The 22281-nt window shown below is 38.6% G+C and overlaps 1 protein-coding gene across 3 annotated transcripts in view; it reads right to left on the reverse strand.

The window, feature by feature from the left end:
• The window catches only part of CHD7 (chromodomain helicase DNA binding protein 7), a 191004-nt gene that overhangs the window by 55283 nt on the left and 113440 nt on the right, over positions 1 to 22281 (reverse strand). For all 3 annotated transcript variants that reach the window (XM_072804529.1, XM_072804527.1, XM_072804528.1), the window contains 4 exons: positions 14990 to 15131; positions 9172 to 9309; positions 8067 to 8132; positions 1837 to 1892 (listed from right to left, as the gene is read on the reverse strand). In XM_072804529.1, the coding sequence (XP_072660630.1) occupies positions 1837 to 1892; positions 8067 to 8132; positions 9172 to 9309; positions 14990 to 15131 (402 nt within the window). The remainder of the gene's footprint in view (positions 1 to 1836; positions 1893 to 8066; positions 8133 to 9171; positions 9310 to 14989; positions 15132 to 22281) is intronic.

Raw genomic sequence — 22281 nt, forward strand, 5'->3', positions numbered from 1 at the left:
GAAGGATGGGGACAAGGCAAAAGGAAACAGTATCCAGCCTAAAGGGGCTCCCAGTGGCCAAATCTGGGATGTGAGCAAAGTAAATAATGATATGATAATAAAGAATTATGGCCCACTGAATAAAAATAAGACATTGCAAGTCTACACAGCTACAAAGAAGCAGATTTAGGCCAAATTCTCCCTTACAGTGGAAACCCAACTAATACATTTAGAATGGGTGATAGAATTAGTAAATCACCACTTGGTAACCATTAGCACATTTAAGAATCTCAAAAATCTTTCCAGAAGATACTTTTACAATTACAAAAAGGAAAACAAGAATTCTTTATACCAGTTCTGTAATTTTTCTATAAATTTGAAATTATGTCAAATAAAAGGTTGACAGGAACTGTTAATTTTATGGAAATTTTAATTTCTCTTAGAACTCAATAATATCAGACAGAAAAGCTCTTCTTTATAACTACATTTGCCTCATCTCACATGACCGATGAAGGATGACTGGTCTCTCCTGGACTGGCAGTGGGACCTAGTCACAAATGAATCAAGTACCTCAAGCCCTCACTTCCACATCCTGATTTGAATGGATGCTGATCTAGTGGTGCCACTTTGTGGGAATCAATACTTAAATTTCTTGCTTTGTGTGTGATTTGATAAATCTACCAGAGAACTGTCTCTGGCTTACTTATATCTCCTCCTTACCTATGCTGACGCTTCCCTTATATGGCTATATATGAAATCATGTCATATGTACAATTTCCACATGTATACAGTCATAATGCTCTAAGTACAAAATGATGACAACATCCATCTAATACAGAGAATTTTTTTATCGCTGTATTCTGTATATCACTGAACTCCCACAATAACACTGACAAGAGACTTCTTCATCTTTTCACTCAATAAAGGTCTTATGAGCAAAACTTTAAACTACATTAGTTTATTAACACAGTGGCAGTTGCAACAAGGGAGAATGATAGAGACCATGGGCCCAGTGCTTTCATTTTCTAAGAGTACGGTATATTTTCTTAGGCTGTCTGAACAGCTGTCTGTCAGAACAGCAACTCCCAAAAGCCTCTCTTTAAACTCTAGAACTTATTAATATGGGGTTTGAGTTCCTTGCTTTGACATTTTTAAACTTAATTTTTATGTTATCCATGAAGATTTTTGTCCTTGTTCTGTGACTACTGCTTAAACTAGAAAAAGGCCGCAGATGGGATGACTTTAGCAGGATGACTACTGATCCTCATAACTACTTGGCCTCATCAAGATGTGTCTGGTCCTATATCTACAATAAAGAATAACAACTCACTGAGTTCTTCAGTTTTTAAAACTTCTGCAATTCAAATCTACTAAACAGAAACAAACAAAATCACAGCTCACTGCATTTCAATATGTGAATGATGTCATAATTTTCTAGAGCCTTCGCCTGATAGGAGACATCTCATCTCAAGTGCCTGGCATCCTATGCACAGCCAGAGGAGGGAGAGTGGCCTCACAGAGTAAAATTCATTCTCAAAGGACAGGCAAATATGACTTTACTCACTTTTCTATTATTGTATGAGGCTGTATTCCTTCTAAAAAGAATTTCTTGGTTATACATGAAAGCTAGTCAACTTTTCTACCAATTACACATTTTCCAGAAAAATGAAATTTATGAAATTCCAAGGATACAAAAATTAGTAGGCAATGGCCTCCAAAGCATGAAATAAACCATACCCAAATCTCCCAATTCCCAATTATTTTTTCATTTTTCCAATTATTTCTTACATCCTTATTTAAGACTTTGACAATTTATCCCCCAATTAAAAGAGAAAAAAAAAATCACAGTTTACTTACAAGTTTTTGTATTTCACATAGAATTCCTCAACTTCTACCTCTTCTCCAGAGTCCTTCTGCAGCAAAAGAAAATTTCAGACACATACTTAACACCAACTACTAGAATATTCCAAAAGTAGTGATTTACTCCCACAGGAATACGAAACAGGAACGAGAAAGGCAGTGCTTGATGTTCTTGTAAGGATGAGCACATTGCGAGCAGTAGGAGGCCAGTGAGATGAAGACTAACACGCTTAGGCCCATGCAAGCTACTCAATGTGCTATAGCTTCTAAGACATGAATCATTTTAACTCCTCCCTAACCACATGCAGCTTCATTCACAACAACCTGACCCCAAATTTGGCTCTCTGCCAAACCCACAGTGTTAAGTAGACGCCAAGTGTACCATTTTCTCAGGCAGCAGCCAATTAGCAACTGCTCTCCTGAATGCCATATGTATTATTTTTGGCTGCCTCATGGCAACTTTACATTGTGGGTTTTGTAATGTTTTAAAATATTTAAAAGACATTTATTCCTCCATATAGTTAATAACTCTAAACAAGAAACCATATAAAACTAAACCTTGTTCTTACACTGTAATATCAGTGCATCACAATTCACAGTTTTAGTTTTACTCAGTGGTACAATTAAAATCTCTCAGACAAGATGTCTCACACACATAGCAGCCAAATAAAATTAACACTCCAACTACTACATTTAGGTTAAGGTTAAAATCGTGATATGCATCAGCCAAATCAAGAGTTCGGTGGTGAGATTATCTACACCATCTCCCCTGATCCCACCTACTGCAGTGTGTGCAGCAGAAGATACCACTCATATGATATTTTAGGTATCTCTTTCAATATTTTTTTTTCCCTTCTGGTTTTAGGCTATTAAACAAGTCATAGTATGTAATTTTCTCCTGGAACATTTGATCAGATAAATCAGGGACGTAGAACATAAACACCACTTACAGATGTTTAGGGATTGCTTTTACACTCTTACAAGAGCACCCAAGCCTGCCTCGAGGGTCACACTTGGCTAAGCCGCCTCAGAGATGCTGCGGAGAAAATTAAGGCAAGTAGGAACATGGTAAAGGACGAACAAAAGAGCAAAGACTTCTATACTGGATGACAGGCTAGCACAGGCTCTGCTCTGAGAGGCTACAATTTCCTCAATCCCTAATCTTCAAACTACTATCAAAGACTGTGTGAACTTAAACTTTTCTCTGAAACTCTCACACGTATCTCCTCAATCAAATTTTAAAATGCTTTTCCACCTGTGTAGCCCTCAGCAATTAGAAGACAGGATATTTATGAGCGTAGTCAAAGCCCATTAATATCTGGTTCTGATCTAATGATATATAAATGGTCATAACCATAAATAGCTTTTTAAACAATATATACAGGACACCATCACTATCCCAAACATTTAGTTGTCAAAAATGGAAAAAAAGAATTTTTGCTGGGTACCATCAAGAGCCAGCAACGTAAGCCTGGAATTAATTGATTTAATTTAGAGAGAAATTCTTGTCAATTCAAGTGACAACCTAACTAGCCCCCACCTTACTTTTTTCGGACCCAATGTTACCTCTTCCACTCACACATTTCAGCAGTCATTTTGAAATACATTAGCTCTGCATAGAACTGGAGATTCTGGTAGAAAGGCCATGACAAGACAGAAGACAACCAGGGTAAAGGGAAAGCCAGGATGAGCCTAGACCTTTTGACACTTGTCATAGCATTACCGTGAAATCCAATCCTAGGATGGAATTCAAGTGTCTCGTCTACCGTTTTTACTCTTTTAATGCTAGTTATATTTCTTTCAATTCAGAAAGTGTTTCAAAATTATGTATCTTTGAGGTAGTAAAAAAACAAAAAACAAAAAACCAAGCTTTATCATTTCTATTCTCTCTTATTTCCTGATTTCCTTCTTCCCAATCTTTCCCCCTATACTGGCTTTTCCATCATATTCTAAATAGATAGTCTCACCAGCCCCTAATTTCTAAGCAGACACCAAAGCACATAGGATCTACTCTGGAACACCACGGATAGTTTTCATCCTATCTCAGTCCTGTGGTCAGAAAGTTCTGACTCACAGCCATCAACTGTCTGTCTCTTGACTGTCATCAATACCCACTTTCTTATCATGATCAGCTATTCCTCTAGGAACCCGCCATGGAAATGTCTACCAAGAGGGTCGAGAGCTGTCTGAGAGGAAGAAACTGGGTTCCAAGGCTTCATGTAGTACCACCTGGATCTGGTATAGAATTCTACTAAGGCTTGTTTCTTCTGGATGTCCCAAATTATAAGCCTGTTCTTTGATGAAGTGACCACACATACTGGATCACCTTCTTGCCCCTAGAACTGTGAGTAGAGCTGCTTTATACCTTTTGTTTCATATACATATGATCTTCCTGACCTCTGCCTTACTAATAGCAAAACAATTAACAAAAGTATGTGAATTCATTAGCCCTCGGGAACACCATTTTAATTATTCATTAAATGGCAGTTTGGGGACACCTGGGTGGCTCGGCGGTTGAATGTCTGCCTTTGGCTCAGGGCGTGATCCTGGCATCCGGGATCGAGTCCCACTTCGGGCTCCTTGCATGGAGCCTGCTTCTCCCTCTGCCTATGTCTCTGTCTCTCTCTCATTGTCTCGAATGAATGAATGAATGAATGAATGAATGAATAAATAAATAAATAAATAAATAGCAGTTTGACCAGCCTCTGGTGATATCTGGAAACAGTCCCAACAATTATCCATCCTCATGTCCCAACTTTCAGACACCACCTGGATTCTATCTGTAAATGGCAATCCTGAAGCCAAAAATAATGGATGACCTTCCCTAAGCATTCTATTACTAAATTAAGCAGCCACACTGGAGAAACAAAGCTAAACTATAGTTTCCCCAAAAGGGAAAGTGTTAGAAAATTTACAACAGAAAGAGAAAGCACCTTGATAAAGACATCAATAAAGCAAAGGTATGAATCACTTCCTACTTCTGACCCAACCCTACTCTATTCTCTACCAGAGATACCAAATCACAGTTCACTTATGGAGAAAGTAGGACATAATAAATGTGATGAAGACTTCTGCCCACTTTACATACTATTTGTTGTTGTTATTAGTGGGTTTGGCTAAAGAAGATTAAAACAAATACCCTGGAATTTAAATAAGCTCTTAAGAAAATATATCATGGCATAACCTAAAAAAAAAAAAAAAAAAAAAAAAAGAATTCCAGGGAATATAGCCAGAATTTATTTATTTTTTATTTTATTTATGATAGTCACAGAGAGAGAGAGAGAGAGAGAGAGAGAGGGGCAGAGACACAGGCAGAGGGGGGAGAAGCAGGCTCCATGCACCGGGAGCCCGATGTAGGATTCAATCCCGGGTCTCCAGGATCGCGCCCTGGGCCAAAGGCAGGCGCCAAACCGCTGCGCCACCCAGGGATCCCCCAGAATTTACTTTTAAAACTACTTTTGACCTTCTAATACAAAAAGGATTTGAATTACTATTCTCCAAGGACGGATGGCTCCAAGCAGAAAGGGCTACATGATGGACTAAATGCAGAAAACAAAAGAATGAACAATTGTACAATCCAAAAGTCCATTCTTAAATTTACCTTAAAATTCAAATACGAGTATCATCTACAGCCCTTTCCCTGGGACTCACACACTTGAACGTGAGTTTAGAACAACATACAGGCCTGAGCTAGCCCTATTTAACAGGAGGTGCAGCATTACGCAGGCCCTGCCAGATGAGCTCTGTGTCCACATGACTCCATGACAATGAGAAACGCTTCTCAGGCTACAGTGATGAGGTCAACTGACTCTGGAAACCATTATCTGAGTCCCCACTATGTGTCAGCACCGTGTAGGGTAGGCTCTGAGAGCCCACAGCAGTTACTGTAGTGCTGCCAGGCGGAGATAAAGGCACCTTCTCACAGCTACTTCTTCAATTATTCATGGTAATAGGACACAGACCAGCAGGCATAGCTAGAATCCACAGGAAAATCTCAAATTTCCTTTTGTTTCTATTTGCCACACTCTCCTCCAATGTTAATAGAGCTGATAACTAAAGTAACTATTTCAAGAACGTTACCAATTGGAAAAGTGAGTACCTGCTAATGTTTACAATGTTCTGATGACTTTTTATTGCGCTTTATGAAAACCAGTAATGTAAAAGCACTTCAATGAGCTATACATCTCATCCTTACTTTAAATCACACCTCAAGGCATACCTCCCTGCCCAGACCAATTCTTCCGTTCATCTTCTCCATCCTAAAATTCACCAACTCCACAAAAACTCCACCGTCATATAAAATTACAGTGATTTTTAATCTCCTATGATAAAATAACCTCGGTTGTCTGTAAATGATAACAATACCTATTCCTAACCATGGGTACCTATCTTTTAAAGCTAATGAGAAAAGAAAAAAGAGCTGTAAAGTGGGCAAAGCAGAAAGGAAAAGCAACGTCCCATGTAATGCATAGTCTAAGTAGCTCTGAATAATAGAGCTAATTATAATTTGCAACCCCAAACCTGCTGAGTATGCCTGCTGAAGCACTATCAACTGAATGAAAATTAATACATCCTATCCAAACCACATGCTATTTACTCCAACAAGTCACTTCAATTCTGTGAAGGGGATTATTCTTTAAAGCATGTCAAGTATTTAAATTTTACCATATATTGACAATTCACAAATTAACAGTTCTAAAGTCATTAGCAGGACAAAAACGCAACCTTTCTAATGAGTTAAATAGCGCTCATTTCTGCTTAAACAGGTGGGAAATTTGGTGGAAATTTTATCATTGAATTCATCAGAGAGGAAATTGTCATGTTCAAAGGGTCAACAGATAGCCACTCCATATAACTCCCATCCCCTACGCTCAATTTCAAAATATCTTGACATGCCATTCTTGATTATTTTCCTGTGAACTAGAGTTGTAGAGTCTGATAAAAAAATCCACACTCTGAATAACACAATAGAAAAGCAAACAGTACTGCAACAAAGGTAAAGAGAAATGCCCTGCTGGTGTAATACCATTTTCAAGGGTCTCTCGACAATTGCATCTGAAGAGCAAAGGTTCCCTATTTGATAAATCTGGGGTCTCACTGATTCCTCCATGCCTCATCTCTTTCAATGGGAAGTCACATTTTGCATACATCTCACTTTAAAACAAACAAAAAAAGGAAGCAGCTTATTTTACATATCAGAGCAATGAGGTTGTACTTCCACCTACCTGGAAAGCAAATAAGAACTGCATTTGACAATGATTCAAGCTGAAAGACAGGCATCCTATATCCATAGGACACCACTTCTAGGGACACTGGAAATTGTATGCTAGAATATAGAGGTGCAGCTCAAGGTCTATGTAATTCTTCGAACAAAATAAAACATTTTCTCCAACTGGCAAAAGAGAGATGGTTGGGATGAAACAGGGACTCTCCATCAGTACTAGACTACTTTATATGTGTTCTTCAGTGACAAAGCTATCAGACTAGTAGTAACAGGTACTTAGAGTTCACCTCAGATCAACATAAATTTTGACTAATTTTGAAGAATAAGTCATATTATCTTCAAAAAATACACTGAAGGGGCACCTGGCTGGCTCAGTCAGTGAAACATGTGACTCTTGATCTCAGAGTTGTGAGTTCAAGCCCCATGTTGGGTATAGAGATTACTTTAAAAAAAAAACTGAATCTTAAAAAAAGAAAAGAAATTACACTGAAAATAGTTCAGTAGTTCACCTTTGCATTGACAAAAAAAAAAGATATTAAGAAATATTTTAATTGGATATGAAGAAATGTTATGGAAAGTATGAGAAAACACCTACTCACTAAAATGATAAACCTCCATCCTGGGGTGGGGGCAGGGACAGGGGCAGGCAGGGAACTTTCCTAAGGGAAAGGAGAGGTAAATTCACATTTATGATTTTTTATGAATAGTATTTATGAAAGAGGCAGCATATAACTCTAAAAGGCTTATAATTTCTTTGGCGATTTTTGAGTTCCTTGTCTACTCTAAATGGTGTCATAAAGCACTGATTGCTTGATATATTTCAATTTCATTTGGAGCTAAATAGCTCATAGTTTTATATTTGGCTAATAAATCAGACAGGATGAGAAATATCACCAGGAGTTTTGTTTTACAATAGTGAATTTTTAATGGAAATTATAAGGCAAAAAATAACTTAAGAGTCATACATATACCATAGGTTTTGATCACTCCAAGTGGCGCTTACCTGTTTTTTTACTGAACGACTGCTCATGATTTTTTCTACCACTGGACCTTCTGCATCAACAGATTCCTAAAAAAAACAAAACCAAAGTAGAATCAATCAACCCAAATGGAAACCATCCCATTCCATGCTATAAAAATAAGAAATCATTCCCTTTACATCTACCTTCCTCCCTTTTAAATTCATACCCTTTAAATCACTGGATACAAAGTCACCAGTGGGAAATAATGACTGAAAAGAACAAGACTCTCACTCTCTAGAAAGGCAAAGGAAGATCTGTGTTTATTACTTCATGATTATGTGGTTTAATTATGTGGACTAGCATGGGTCCCTAAAGCCAGAGAACATTCAGAAACTCCAGCTGCCAAGAGAAAATAATCTCTGCATGATAGCAGTCAAAAATATAACTTTTGCTCATCTATACCCATGGGGTAAATATACTCATCATTCTGTTATTGTAGGCAGCTTTTATCTATGTTGGTCACATAAAATGTTATATAACAACTTAACATAGCACAAATTACCAAATAAAGTAAAAAATGGCATTTAATATACTTTTCAATGGGTTACCAGTTTGTTAACTAAAGTACAGTAATGGTAACAAAAGAGCATTAAAAAAAAAGATCTTTACAATAATCAATCCAACATTACTAGCCATATTTTATACAAACTATTTTATCCATCATTTACATTGCACAGAGAATAAAGTATGCCCTGCTGGGTACTACAAGGCAGTAATTTCATAAAGGGGTTCTGACGGTGCCTAACAGCGGGAGACAAGCTTGAGTGGTTTATTAAAGTCCCAGAAGCTACAGCCCTGAATTCTTCAGAGGTAAATTCAGCCTCCTTGCATCGTAGCTCTGACTATTCCTCAACATAGGCCATTAATTCCCCAAAACTGTGTCAAATTATGTATCAGAGGATCATATAAAAATAAATTTCAGCAAACAGGGCTTTCTAAAAGCTACTGCTAAACATTTAATATCCCACAGTACATTAGCCAATAGTAGATGAATGTTCTCCGACTCAGAGTCCAAGGCTTCCAGCTATTCAATCTCTAGTCCACCTTGTGCAAGACACGTGAGAACCACACAGAAGGGCCGCTGACCTGCTGCTCTGACTGAGAGGTGTTGGAGGGGGAGTCTCTCCCAGCAGTGTCTGCATCATCTGCCTCCTCATCAGAAATCTTGAACTCCAAGTCTTCTGTGTATCGCTTTCTCTTCACCTGCCTGCTGGAACGTCTCTTCTAAAACAAAAACAAACAAATCCAACAAAGCAAGTTTAAGAAGCCATCACTGATGCTCTTTATAACTTTTCAGGATGGCAATATGTATGTGTGTGTGTGTGTATATATATATATATTTTTTTCTTTTTTTACATTAACCTCAGCGAAAAGCTGATAATTTTAACTCTGTAAATCACATAAGAAACCGCAGTGGCAGTGAACATAACGGAAATGGGGTGGAATCTGGAGTCAGGTGTCTGGAACTTCCAAGGCTCCGTCACTCCCAGTTACCAGATCTTCAGCTGGGGAATGGAAGTAATGACACAACTGATTCTTTAGTCAGGCGGTGCACCGCTCAGAAGTGAAAGCTATATAGAAGCTGGATGATAGGTAAATAGCAGTGTATACTATTCTACTTTTGTAGGTTTTAAGTTTTTCCTATAATAATAAAAGATCCAAAAAAGTGAAGGCATTAGAAGATAATCTGTAAATTACAAAGTTCTATATAAATACAGATATAGTACTTCAGAGGACCATTTAAATAAAAGGTTTGCATTTTAATCTTGGCAATAGTCTTAAAATTTTTGAGGAGATGAAAGACTGAATGGCAGAATTTATAGTGAATGTGAAAACTAATTTTACTTTTTTTAGTTAAATTTTTTACCACACTGATTAAAATGTAAAGTTCTGGTAATAGCTGGTATTAGTAAGATTATTAGCAAAATGGTCTCCTCCCACCCCAACGACAAAAGACTGGGTTAATCCAATTTGCAGGACAGTATGGTCATTGTCTATCAAAAGTTTAAAAATGCCCACCCTTTGACCTAGCGATTGCACTTCTAGTAAGGTACATAACATATCTTGAGAATATCTGCAAGATATCTCAATTGTTTTTTAGACCCAAACTTTTATATCTTCAGAATGATCTGCAAGATAAATTGTAAAATAAAAAGCAAGTCACATAATAATAAGCAGCTTATAATTCTATTTAGGATAACAGAAATGCTTGTGCATCTCTTTGTATGTATGACTCATCAATACATAAATTCAAAACAAGGACATTGAATGTCTCGTTTTCTTCTCTAAGACTACAGGAATATTTGCTAAGAAATGGTATATGTATATACTTTCAATAACAACAACAACAACAGAAACCTGAAAAGATACACAACAAATTGTTAATAACTATTAATTCTAGGGAGTGAAGTGAATGGAGCAGGAAGAGATTTACACACTTTTTGCTCAAAACAGTTCTGTATTGTTAGACCTTTTTGATGAAGATTAGTTCTGTCAATTAAAAACAAGAGGAAATCACCTTTCGTTAATATGTGTATTTGATAAAATCTAACACAACTCTAAAATGACATGGGTAAATTTTAAATCACTGATAAATATAAGATTACAACTTACAGAGGAGTTCACGAAGCACTCAAAATGAATAAAAATACTGAGAAAGTAACACTTATGAACTTTTTTCTAAGAATTATGAAATAAAACATTTTAAAGAGACTCTGAATTTTAAAGTTCGTTAGTAAAACAAAGAGGCAAGTCACCCCACCATGCAGACCAGAGGGGGAGCAAGCAAGGATATTCGCAGCTTAAGCCAGGACCATGGAAGCGCAGGATAAGATGGATTGAGTTTTGTTTTATCGCACTTCTGCTCTCTCTGCTCTCAGGAGGGGCTGGGAGGCAGCTTACAACACAAACTTGCTACAGTATGACCATCAAATGAGTTGTTTTAGACTATGAGCTCTGATCTTACACAGTCGGGACTGCAGAGGTGCAAAGCACCTTTCTGGCTCAAGGTATGTGGGGTAACCTCTTATTAATAAACTTGTAGTGGCTTAGATCCACAGGGTAGCACATGGTCCAGAGTAGAGGCTCCTCCTCTGATCCTCCTAGTCAGCCCTGCCCCAGAACCAATTCTAGGTCAGCAGGGGTTCTGCTATCTGTGACCTCCCCCCACACCACTGGAGGCAATTTGACCTTGGGGGCCCTGGAGGTGAGTGCGGAGTCTCTGAATTGGCCCAGGTTCTCACTATGTGACTTTGGACATATTGTTTTGTGGACCTCAGTCTCCCGATCTGCAGGATGGGGTTCATGATAGTTAACTACCTCATAAGTATATTGTGAAGATCCCATTAGGGAATTAGATCACATAACACAATTCATTTAAAGCATTTAGAACAGTGCATGGTCCATACTAATGCAAAGTGAAATCAGTAGGTTTAAAGTCATCATTAATTAGCTCCACCTTTCCAAAATAATAATAATAATAATAATAATAATAATAATAATAATAATAATAAAAAATCACAAAGTACTGATGCTACAAGGCCAGGATACCCTGCACAGCTTCCCTTCTCTCTTCCCAAAGCTGATCTAGAATAACTCCTGCTCCTGTGCCCATTTAACCATTCCCCACTTCTCAATTGTCAATTTCCTTAAGATATAAATGGTTGTTATCAGTAACGGTATTTTAATTGGTAAGATTTAGCAAATCTGTATTTCATTTAATCTATCAATTTAACTAAATTGAAATGGGCTAATCTATATTTTCATCTTGTTGTCATTACTATAAGGAGGAAGTGTTATCAGTGATGCATCTGGATGTTTTATCAGGTTTCCCTGGTTGGGGCCATGTCACAGTATGCTTCCAGCCTAAGTAACTAGACACCCTCAGATACAGTCTAACACAAATCCACTATACACTAAATCTCCCTACTGAAGAAATGTTCCAGTACAATAAAACAGTAAGCTTTTCTTTTTTTAAACAGAAATTTTATGATTGGTGGATAGGACTTTTTTAATTCTGGAAGTTTGTTCTCACATCAACTTTGGTTTATCAATCTATGTAACAGTGATGGGGTTTGTTAGTAGTGGATACACGGTCACTTCATAAGAGCAAAAACACCAAAAATACAATTAGAACTAAATTTTTCCTGAAAATTTTACATGTTGTTATGGCTTTCTGCCTTTTAAACAATAGTGATCTTAAGTTCATTTATTTTAGGTAATGAGATTCCTTTTACCATTTCCCAACATAAAATCAATTCATTACATAATACACTTCTATTATGGTCTGTTAAACTATTATTATTTGAAAGATTTTTTAAAATCAAAACAAAGTGTAAGCATTCCATTTAAACCATAACTCAAGAGGTGCCTGGCTGGCTCAGTAGGTTGGGCATCTGCCTTTGGCATATACAAATACTTTTGTGTAAACCTAAAACTACTTTTTTAAAAAAAAGCTTATTGGGGCGCCTGGGTGGCTCAGTCGGTTAAGCATCTGCCTTTGGCTCAGGTCATGACCCCAGGGTCCTGGGATGGAGCCCAGCATCAGGTTCCCCGCTCAGTGGGGAGCCTGTTTCTCAGTTTCCCGCTGCCCTTCCCCTTGCTCATTTTCTCTCTCTCAAATAAATAAATAAAAACTTTTTTTAGGACAGCCCGGGTGACTCAGCGGTTTAGCACCACCTTCAGCCAAGGGCACGATCCTGGAGGCCCTGGAGGCCCAGGATCAAGTCCCACATCAGGCTCCCTACATGGAACCTGCTTCTCCCTCTGCCTGTGTCTCTGCCTCTCTCTCTGCATCTCTCTGTGTCTCTCATGAATAAATAAATAAAATCTTAAAAAAATTAAATTAAATTAAAAAATAAAAACTTTTTTAAAAAAGAAAATAAACCATAAATCAAAACTTCTGAACTGAGACTAAAATAATAGGTCAATTTGATAAACTTACATTATTTTAGAAAAGTTACACATAGTTAACACAGTTATACCAAAGGGAAGATTTAAATGTGTTTCCGTGGTCTCTCTGTTGTAGTACTTTGAGATACAATTTTGAGTTTACATTATACGGAATTTAATAGTTTAAACAAATCAATCACAGAACATAAGAACTGTAAGCCCTTCATGCATATGCTACAGGAAGAAACAACAAACAGCAGTCAGCATCACTTCCTGTGTCAGGAACACAGAAAGATTTGCCTTCAAAGTCAGATCTTCTTGTGTGGTTGCTTATATTAGGTACTGAACCCATAATAGTTATGCACTAGCTAATTAGAAAGGATGCACTGATGTTTATTTGAATAGATTAGCCTTTTTCTATAAGTGAAATGCAGAAGGGGGAAAAAATCAGTATTTCATAAAGTCCAACTGAGTCTCCATTAATACAAATACTTTTAAGAAACAGCAGCATTATTTGTGAGGGAAAAATGGAATTTTCTTGACCTGTGTGGATAAATCTATTTAATGTCCAAATACTATTGTCATAAAGGCCCTGGTTTAAGCAAACACGATTCAGAAGAAAACACCCCTGTGCATAAAAATAAACTTTAAGATCATTCAAATATTTTAGTTTAAAATTCCCAAAGCCATTAAAAAAAAAAAAAAAAAAAGAGGTTTACTTACCTTTCCTATCTTTACAGTGATGTGTAAAAGGAAATTACAAAATTCACCCAAACGGCCAGCGGCATCACAAGTTAGTTACAGAACCTAACCAAACCACATTCATTCACGCATACTCTCTTTTTCCTCTCCCTTTCGGGCCCTCTTAGCTTAAGCCATTCCGTGACATTATAGACATCAAGGAGTTCTACTAAAAAACAAACAAACAGGGGCACCTGGCTGGCTCAGCTGGAAGAGCCAGTGACTCTTGATCTCAGGATTGTGGGGTTGGGCCCCACGCTGGGTGTAGAGATTACTTAAAACTAAAACCTTTAAAACAAACAAAACAAAAAACCCCAAACCTATCTGAAATTCTTTAAAATAGAGCTGCAACTGTACTTTTTTTTCTGACTTTTAAGCGACTTGGTAGAGGTATGGGTAGCAAAGTACTTAGTGTGGACTGAAGACTCCGAAAAAGACAAGCAGGTTGTTAGGGGCTGCCTTGCGATTCTAACAGGACTCCTCGGTAACTGCTCCTTGATAACTTAGATGTCATTCACTGAAGTGACATTCCTAGCCATCCCAGTGGAACATACTGGCACACTTCCAGAGACTGTAACAAGGAAATAATTTTTAACGGTCACGTGTAAGGGCCTCTTACCTTATAGTCTAATCAGTGAAGGCAGGATGCTTTACACACAAGAATCTACATTCCTAATGTTTATTTCAGTTTTTCAACTTCTTCCTACAAAATTCTCCAAAAGTCAGGAGAATCTAACACTGAAAAGTTCTGCACTGTTACCATCCAGAAAGTCACTAACTTGTTCACAGAAACTTTATTTATTACATGACTATACATCCCAACTCTGGCCATCAGATGTCAGAAACCTTAAGATTAGCTACAGATTACATGTTGGTTTTTTTTATTCTGTAAAATAAAAGAACTGACAAGCAACCAAACTCCAGAGAAAATCAGAAATATGAAAGCAGCTTTAAATGAACCAATACATCAACAACATGTTAACACAAATATATACATACATATATCAACATCGAAGGATACATTTACAGAAATAAATGAAGATTCTCAGTTTTATTTATTGTGAGGTCAAAGATGACAAAACCAAGAAGTCAGGGGTTTAACTTCGTGTCAGCCCCCAGCTCTCACCATTGTGGATATAATGTTCCAGACAACAATAAAGCCACCTTTAAAGCAGCTCTATAACAAAGACAGGGGAGGTCTAGTGTACTTGATATGCGGCTAAAGTTACCCATGCTAAATAACCAAGGCTCGGGATCAGAATAATGGTATTACCTGAACACCTGGGTCCTCATCTTCTTCAGGAGGAGGAGATGGTGGGGGCGTTTTGTCTAAGTCTGAATTTTCAGAACCTTCTGTTTTTCCCTTGTTGACCTTTTTCTTCAAAGCACTTGCTTCTGAATCAGGTTTCTTATTACTAGAATTCAAAGTGGATCACTTAGTGTTCACTTTTTAATGAGGTTTTCCACATGCCCCATGCCTTATATTTCCCACATTAATATCCCGAAAGTATCAATGACAACTGATAAATCGATGCATGTTGGCCGTTTATAGTTAAATGGCACTCTCAATTAAGTTTTTATAGCCAAACCCCATACTGATGACCTTTGGCAAATATCTGACCTAATTAAAAAGAAATTTCATGCAAAAACTCCTAACACCACACGGAGTACATTTCCTCATCTAGACAATGCAAAATCCCTGCCAACACACCAAGCCATAATGAAAAATCAGATTAAGAAGCAGTTTTATTATCAAGTTTTTAAGGTGCAGAATGTTATGGGTTCTTTTTTTTTTTTTTTTAATTTTAATGTCAAGGGAAACTAGACTATAATGATCATTTCTTTGTGTCTCTTGCAGCTTTAAATACTCCTATTTAAGTCCTTTTTATAACTAACACTACTAGGTGTCCTCTATTATGTCATCCAGCTACATTATTATCCAATGAAGCCTTTTAAAATATAACAAAATATATGGCAATTTCCTGTTCTATATAATTTTACTTAATGCTGTCTTCTTAATTTAACATAAGCTTTATTTTGGTGCTAGGCATTTTTTTTTTTTTTGACATAGTCACAATAGCCTCTCTTTCAAAAGCTAGGTCTCTGAAATACAAAAATATAGCAAAGCAACCCCAATAATTAAAGTGCATGTTCCATAGAATGTTTCTGTCAAACGTTAATAGGATTTGAATGTTACATAAGTCAAAAGGCATGAATGAACTCTATGAAAAAAAATTTTTTAATTTAAGTTTACCATCACCTTTAGGACATTTATTTGATGTTCTTTTAAAATGTACATTTAGTGCTAACTTCCATTCCAATTTCCAAACCAGCTCCAACATTTCCTAATATTATCATGTTATCCAATGATTAATCTAACCTCGTTAATGATTTACATTTACTATTTCTAGAAAGCCTAAAATTCCAATATATTTGAAAACAAGATGTATTTCAAAAACCTTTAAAAAGTTTATTTATTGAAGTTTATAAATTCCAGAAAAGTATGCTGACAGAAAACAGCATTTTCTTCAGCCTCAGCTACTACAAAAGACGCCAAGACATCTCTATGCTTTTATTTAAATAAAGCACATCATGTAAAACATTTCAAAATTATGTTAGTATAATAAAGTATCCACACATGCCTAAAATGTATTTTTGTCATGAGTAAATAAAATATTTGGTAATCCTAAACTAGTTATTTCTAAATACTCAGCGCCTGTTTTTATTTTGTGAACACTTTAGCATAGTAAATAGCCACATAAGGAAGTAACTTACAAAGAATTCAAGATTATAGTCAACGGCAGTTAGGTTTAAAGAGTTCTTTTTATTTAAATTTTTTTTAAAAAGGTGCTGTCCTAAAAACTTTAAGTCCCCAAAAGATCCACGGAAAGAATAATATTTTTTAAAATTAAAAAAAAAAAATCCATACAACAGTTCCTCATCCAACTGTCCTAGTGTTTACGCTACACATGGACAGAAGTCTCCCCTACTATGAGGCTCCATTTCCAGCATTTATTTCCGCTCTAACTGCCACAAATTATACAATACTACAGCTGAACGCTGGGCCCCTTTCCTTTCATCTGCACGCCAAGAGCAATCAGATTACCCTGGTAACCAGCGGTCACATGACCAGCACCTGCTCTTTTGGCTGGATGCCACTGACTAAAGCCATCTGCTTCCCTCAATCAGCTTTCAAACATTCTCAACACCTGCGCTGCAGTGTTTTGTGGTTTCTTTTATCAAATCAGTGCAAAACTGCTTCCAAAACTTTACATATTTCTCAAATTTGTTTAAATCAGAGGTAGGCCTGTCACAGAGTTGAACCACTGCCAGGTAAAGTAAGTCGGCAGCCACTGCTTTTCACGGTGACCTCTCTGCACCAGAGCGAAGTACACAATTTAATTTAGTGGGGTTACTGCACCCTGTGTGAACTATCCTATAGGAGTAAAAAGGCTTACTGTCTTAAAGCCACCAGAGCCCAGGTTTGATGAAATATCAATTTGCTGAAGGAGAGAAGTGCTAATGATTTTCCATCTGCCCTTCCCATGAATGAACTATGTGGAACCTCCAAGGCTGCTAAAGTCAGACAAGACCTCTCCAAATGCTTAGGGAGGTGGTGGGGGGGGGGGGGGGGGGGCGGAAAGCCTGTAGCCAAGGGAAGCACTCATCCCAGATCTGATTACTGAAAGATTTCTAAACTCATTAGACCTTGCACTATTAACGTTGCTCAGAGACAGCTAAGCATTTCCATGCTGACATCTTCTCAGGACATCAATATACAAATCAAAAACATGCCAAGAAGTCAGAAAAGCTACAAAATCCTCAGTGTCCACCCAAAGACATAACAATCAAGGACAAGATAAAGTTACTTTAATCACTAAATTGCCTTCATTACTGGTTTGCAGTAATCTCATTTGGATTTTCAACTATGTGTTATATTAAAACCACTCTGTCCCAAAAAAGCCAAAGTCAGGATTTTTCTTTTAACAAATGAGGTATAATATAGGATGGTGGGTTAGAGCACTGATATGGGTCAGACACACCTTAGTTCAAGTTCTGACGCTGTCACTCAGAACCTTATCTGTGTGGGACCCTGGACAAGCCACACCATTTCCCTGAGCCTCCACTCCTCATCTGTAAAATGAGGTAATTCTATCTTCCTCCAAGATTTGTTAGGAGGTTTAAATTAGATAGTGGATGAAGACTTTGGCAACGTCTGACACAAATGGCCAGGATGCACACACATCTAGAAGGCATTCTGGAACGTCTGGGAACCAAACCTCTGGCTTGGTTCAGACCCACTCGGGCCAAATCAACTGCAGACTCGGAGACAGAATCCCCAAGCAACACAAGGAGAAGGAAAGCCCTTTATCCACAGTCCTCAACACAAGTTGGAAGAACAAAGCAGCAGACGGTCTCCAATGCCGCTCCTCTCCATGCCCATGACCAGTGTTCTAGTTCAGGCAGGTATCATCTGACACCTTGCCTGTCACAACTGCCTCCCCACCGCCTCGTCACCCGCAGGACCCACAGGTAGGGGGACCTACCACCAGACTGCCGGGGGAAAGGCACACAGTCTACCTCCAAACCTCTAAGGTTCAAAGCTCACCTTTTATAATGTCAGAGCCAAAACACAGCCATACATTCCTCTCCCAAACTGTAATTTGGAAAGCTGGAAGGCACAAACAGTGCAGCTCTTCCCATTGGGGGTAAGAAAACATTACGAATAAGAAACGTCCCTTAAGCTGACACTACAATGTTGAGAATGAGGCCACTGAGTAGCTTAGCAGAGAGACAGACCCTCAAACAGCTAACAGGACAGCCACTCACGGGAGTAGCCGACACTGGCCTACCAGTGGGGATCACAAGAAAGACCAGGGGTGGGCAGGGAATGCTTTCACCTTCTGGCCCTAAATGGTCTCCATCCTGGAGAAATCATATCTGCTCCCACTCTTCTCCCAAACCTGCTCTGCCTCCCACACTTCTTAGTTCAGGGACATGGCACTGCCACCAAAACAAAAACAAAACCAAACCCACCCTCCGTACATCACCACAGTGACCAGCAAAAATGTAAACCTGATTGCATCATTCTGCTTCAAGTCCAATTCCATATGTAATAACATCGGAGTCTGCATTGGCAATATAAGGCCTTCTGCAATTTTTGCAACTGGCAACCATATTATTTTTCTACTTACCTCACACCCCAAACCCCCCACCCACCCTTTATGCTGCAGACACAAAGAACTACTCCCTAAGGGGTACACCTATCTCTTCCACGTCCACTCCCCTCCCAACTCCATTACTGCTGTGCAAGACTCGACCAGGCCATCTCATTCAGGGAAGCCTTTTCTGGTCAAAACAGACTAGATGACTCCACCTACATGTCATAAGGTGTACCCCATACAAGGGATATTTAAAATACACAGAATATGGTGGTAGTAATGGTGGTTCACTGCAATGAACCAAGACCAAAGCCGTGTGTGTGTGTACACATGAGTGCATGTGTGACTGTCTTTCTCCAAATCTCCCTTACACTCAGAAAGAGGAAGAGTGTGTCCTATTTATCTTTGCTTTCCTAGTGCCTGGTCAGGTATGTTCCTTATCAACTTTAGCAGATCGATTTAACTAAAGAGCGCAAGTAGCAGCAACAACAACAATAACAACAACAACACACACACACACAGCCCTTATGATATGCCAGGCGCTATTCTAAAGTGCTTTTCTCATTAACTCCTTTCAGAAAACCCCACAGATTCTATCTTTATGATGAAAGAGCTATGAAGCTCAGTAAAATGGGACTAACATGCTACCAAAATAGAGTGAGACTTCACAAGTTTTCAAAACCAGTACATCTATATACTTCCCCTCCCTCTTCACCAAGTTCTTTCATTTCCTCAGACTTATCTCCCATCGCTGCTGGTAAGACCGAGATACAGAGCCACCCACTCCTGAAGCCCTTCCAACCCTGGAAGCAGCACATTATTCTGGGGAGGGTGCTAGCAGTTTGAAGGGCACTGTCCCTCCACCAGCTCTATTTTCATTTCACATTTTATCATGAGAGCATGGTCACACTGGTGGACAGCTGGATGAGCTCAGCGTCCATAGCTTAGTGACATTTAAGTCACCACTGCTAGACCAGGCTCTAATGTGCTTTAATTGTCCCCTGTGTGATCAAAGCACAGGCCATCTTCATGAGAACCCAGGAACACAAACTCTGTATTTGGAGAATACATGTTATATGGAGGGAAGTGCTAAGGACATTCCATACCCTGAAGGGTTCATATTCAGCTTCTGACCGTTAAGAGTCTGCAATGAAGGCCTAAGTGGAAGTACCTAAAATGGGGTGGCATGAACTCATTCCACTGAAGACATGGCACAGAGATAACAATTTTTCTTTCTTTCTTTTTTTTTTTTTTTGGTGAGAATGAGTACAAGCTTTGAAACAGGCCAAGGGCCAGAACTTACTAGATATCTAGCTAGCTGCCCTGATTTATTGCAAAACAGAATGCAGTTAAACATTGATCAGCATCAGCCTACGGATCTAAGTCCTCAAAAGAAACGCAGTTTAAAAAGAAACCACATGTGATGAGAAAATGGTTAGTAAAGGTCTGGACACTGGGAGGGAGTTCTCGGACAGACACTTCAGATGGGGTAAGTTAGTGAAGATTCTCATCACACTGGGAAAAATCAACCTTGAGGCGTGGGTCATGAAGATTAATCAGATTTGTCTCAGGGACTCAAGCCAAAATGTCATACTATAATCTTTTAGAAGAAGAGTAAAAGGTATTGAAAGATATCCTTATATTTTATATGCTCAAAAGGTTTTTTAATGAAGAATCAAAATTAATGGATGGGAAGTGAGAGAGATGTTCCTGGCATGGGATGTTTGCGGTGCGCTGTAATTCTAAAAGATCCAGGCTGCCAGAATAAAAACTGTAATAAGCTGTTAGAGTCAAGGGCCCAATGGTGGTAGAAAGAAAAGCATCAAGTCTTTCAACTTGAGTAGATAATTTTTTTTTTTTTTACAGATTTTATTTATTCATGAGAGACACAGAAAGAGAGAGAGAGGCAGAGACACAGACAGGGAGAAGCAGGCTCGACGCGGGACTCGATCCTGGGTCTCCAGGATCACGTCCTGGGCTGAAGGCGGCGCTAAACCGCTGAGCCACCCAGGCTGCGCCATGAGTAGAGGATTTTCCTCTAAGTTTATAAACCTCAAAAAAGAAACGCAAAAGAAAAAAGAGACAAAGTACTAAAAGCTTAAAAGTGTCAAACTAAAAATAAAATATGAAATCATCATGTAAACTTAACCCAACAAAACAAAAATAAAATGTTTAAAGAAAGTCCTTAGACTAAAATTTATTTAATGGCTAAATTCGAATATAATAAAATGCAGGTGACAGAATAAACTAATGATGAAAGAGACAAACTGCGCAACACACAATAAACACACAGGACAACTCCTTCCCACGAAGGCAATCAGAGCTTGCCAGGTGAAGGCCTGAGTGTGCTCTGGAGACTGCCCACCCCCTGGGATGCTCCACAGGGCAACCCTGGGCAGATAGCAGCCGGGTGGGAATGGTGGGGTGTGACCAAGACCCTTGACCTGCACACTTATGCCCTCTGGCTCCCAGCAACTCAGCCAGCCTGGTGCCACATGGTTCCCTCCAAGTGGGTACCTTGCCCCCTCAGCCCCTAAACTCTACCCATAAATTCCTCACCCAACTTCTGAAGATGGTTGAGAAAGAGAAAGAGGAAGAGCAGAGAAGAGAAAAAGAGAGAGAAGGGGAGGGAATTCTATTTTATTTCTGAACAACAAACATAAGATTTCACTGACAAATTAATAGGCTTTTTTTTTTTTTTTTTAAGTTCTCTGAATGTCACTGGCTGGAACACCTCTAAGACATTTAATGTAATCTAAATTGTTACCTTAAAATAGCTCTTCGAGCACCAATGTTCTTACTCCTTAAGAACATTAACTATGCTAAATTTTTAGAAAAGATACAGAAACCTAACTTGCCTTCATTTAAAATGAAAGTATATTTCAACTCAACATGCCTTACCTTTACATTTTACAATCGAACTTTCCAAGGATGAAGAAACTGATGGTCAGACAGGCTACATGCTCAGCCCAAGAAGTGGCATTGCTAGGACTAGAGCTAAACCTGTCTGGTTTCAGGGCCCACGTCTGAGTCCTGGAACTGGTCTGAAGGCATCTAACCTCCTCATAGAGATCTCCATAGAGTCCAGTGTGTGCCTGGCCTTTTAGGGTATCCCTCAGGCCTTTGGAACCTTTGCTGGTGAATGTCTTCTGTTACTTGGGACCATCTCTGGGTAGCCTTCCAGTACCACCAGAACCCTATCTTGATGATAGCTACAGAGTTGCCCCTTATTTAAAAATGAATGAGAAGGAAGGAAGGAAGGAAGGAAGGGAGGGAGGGAGGGAGGGAGGGAGGGAGGGAGGGAGGGGAAAGAAAGAAAAGAGAAAAAAGAAAAAAGAAAAGAAAAAAGAAAAGAAAAGAAAAGAGTGATAGAAAAGCCTCCTGAAGGAGCCAAATCCATTTT

The sequence above is a fragment of the Canis lupus genome, chromosome 28 (genome assembly GCF_048164855.1).
Source record: "Canis lupus baileyi chromosome 28, mCanLup2.hap1, whole genome shotgun sequence".
In the NCBI taxonomy this organism is placed as follows: domain Eukaryota; kingdom Metazoa; phylum Chordata; class Mammalia; order Carnivora; family Canidae; genus Canis; species Canis lupus.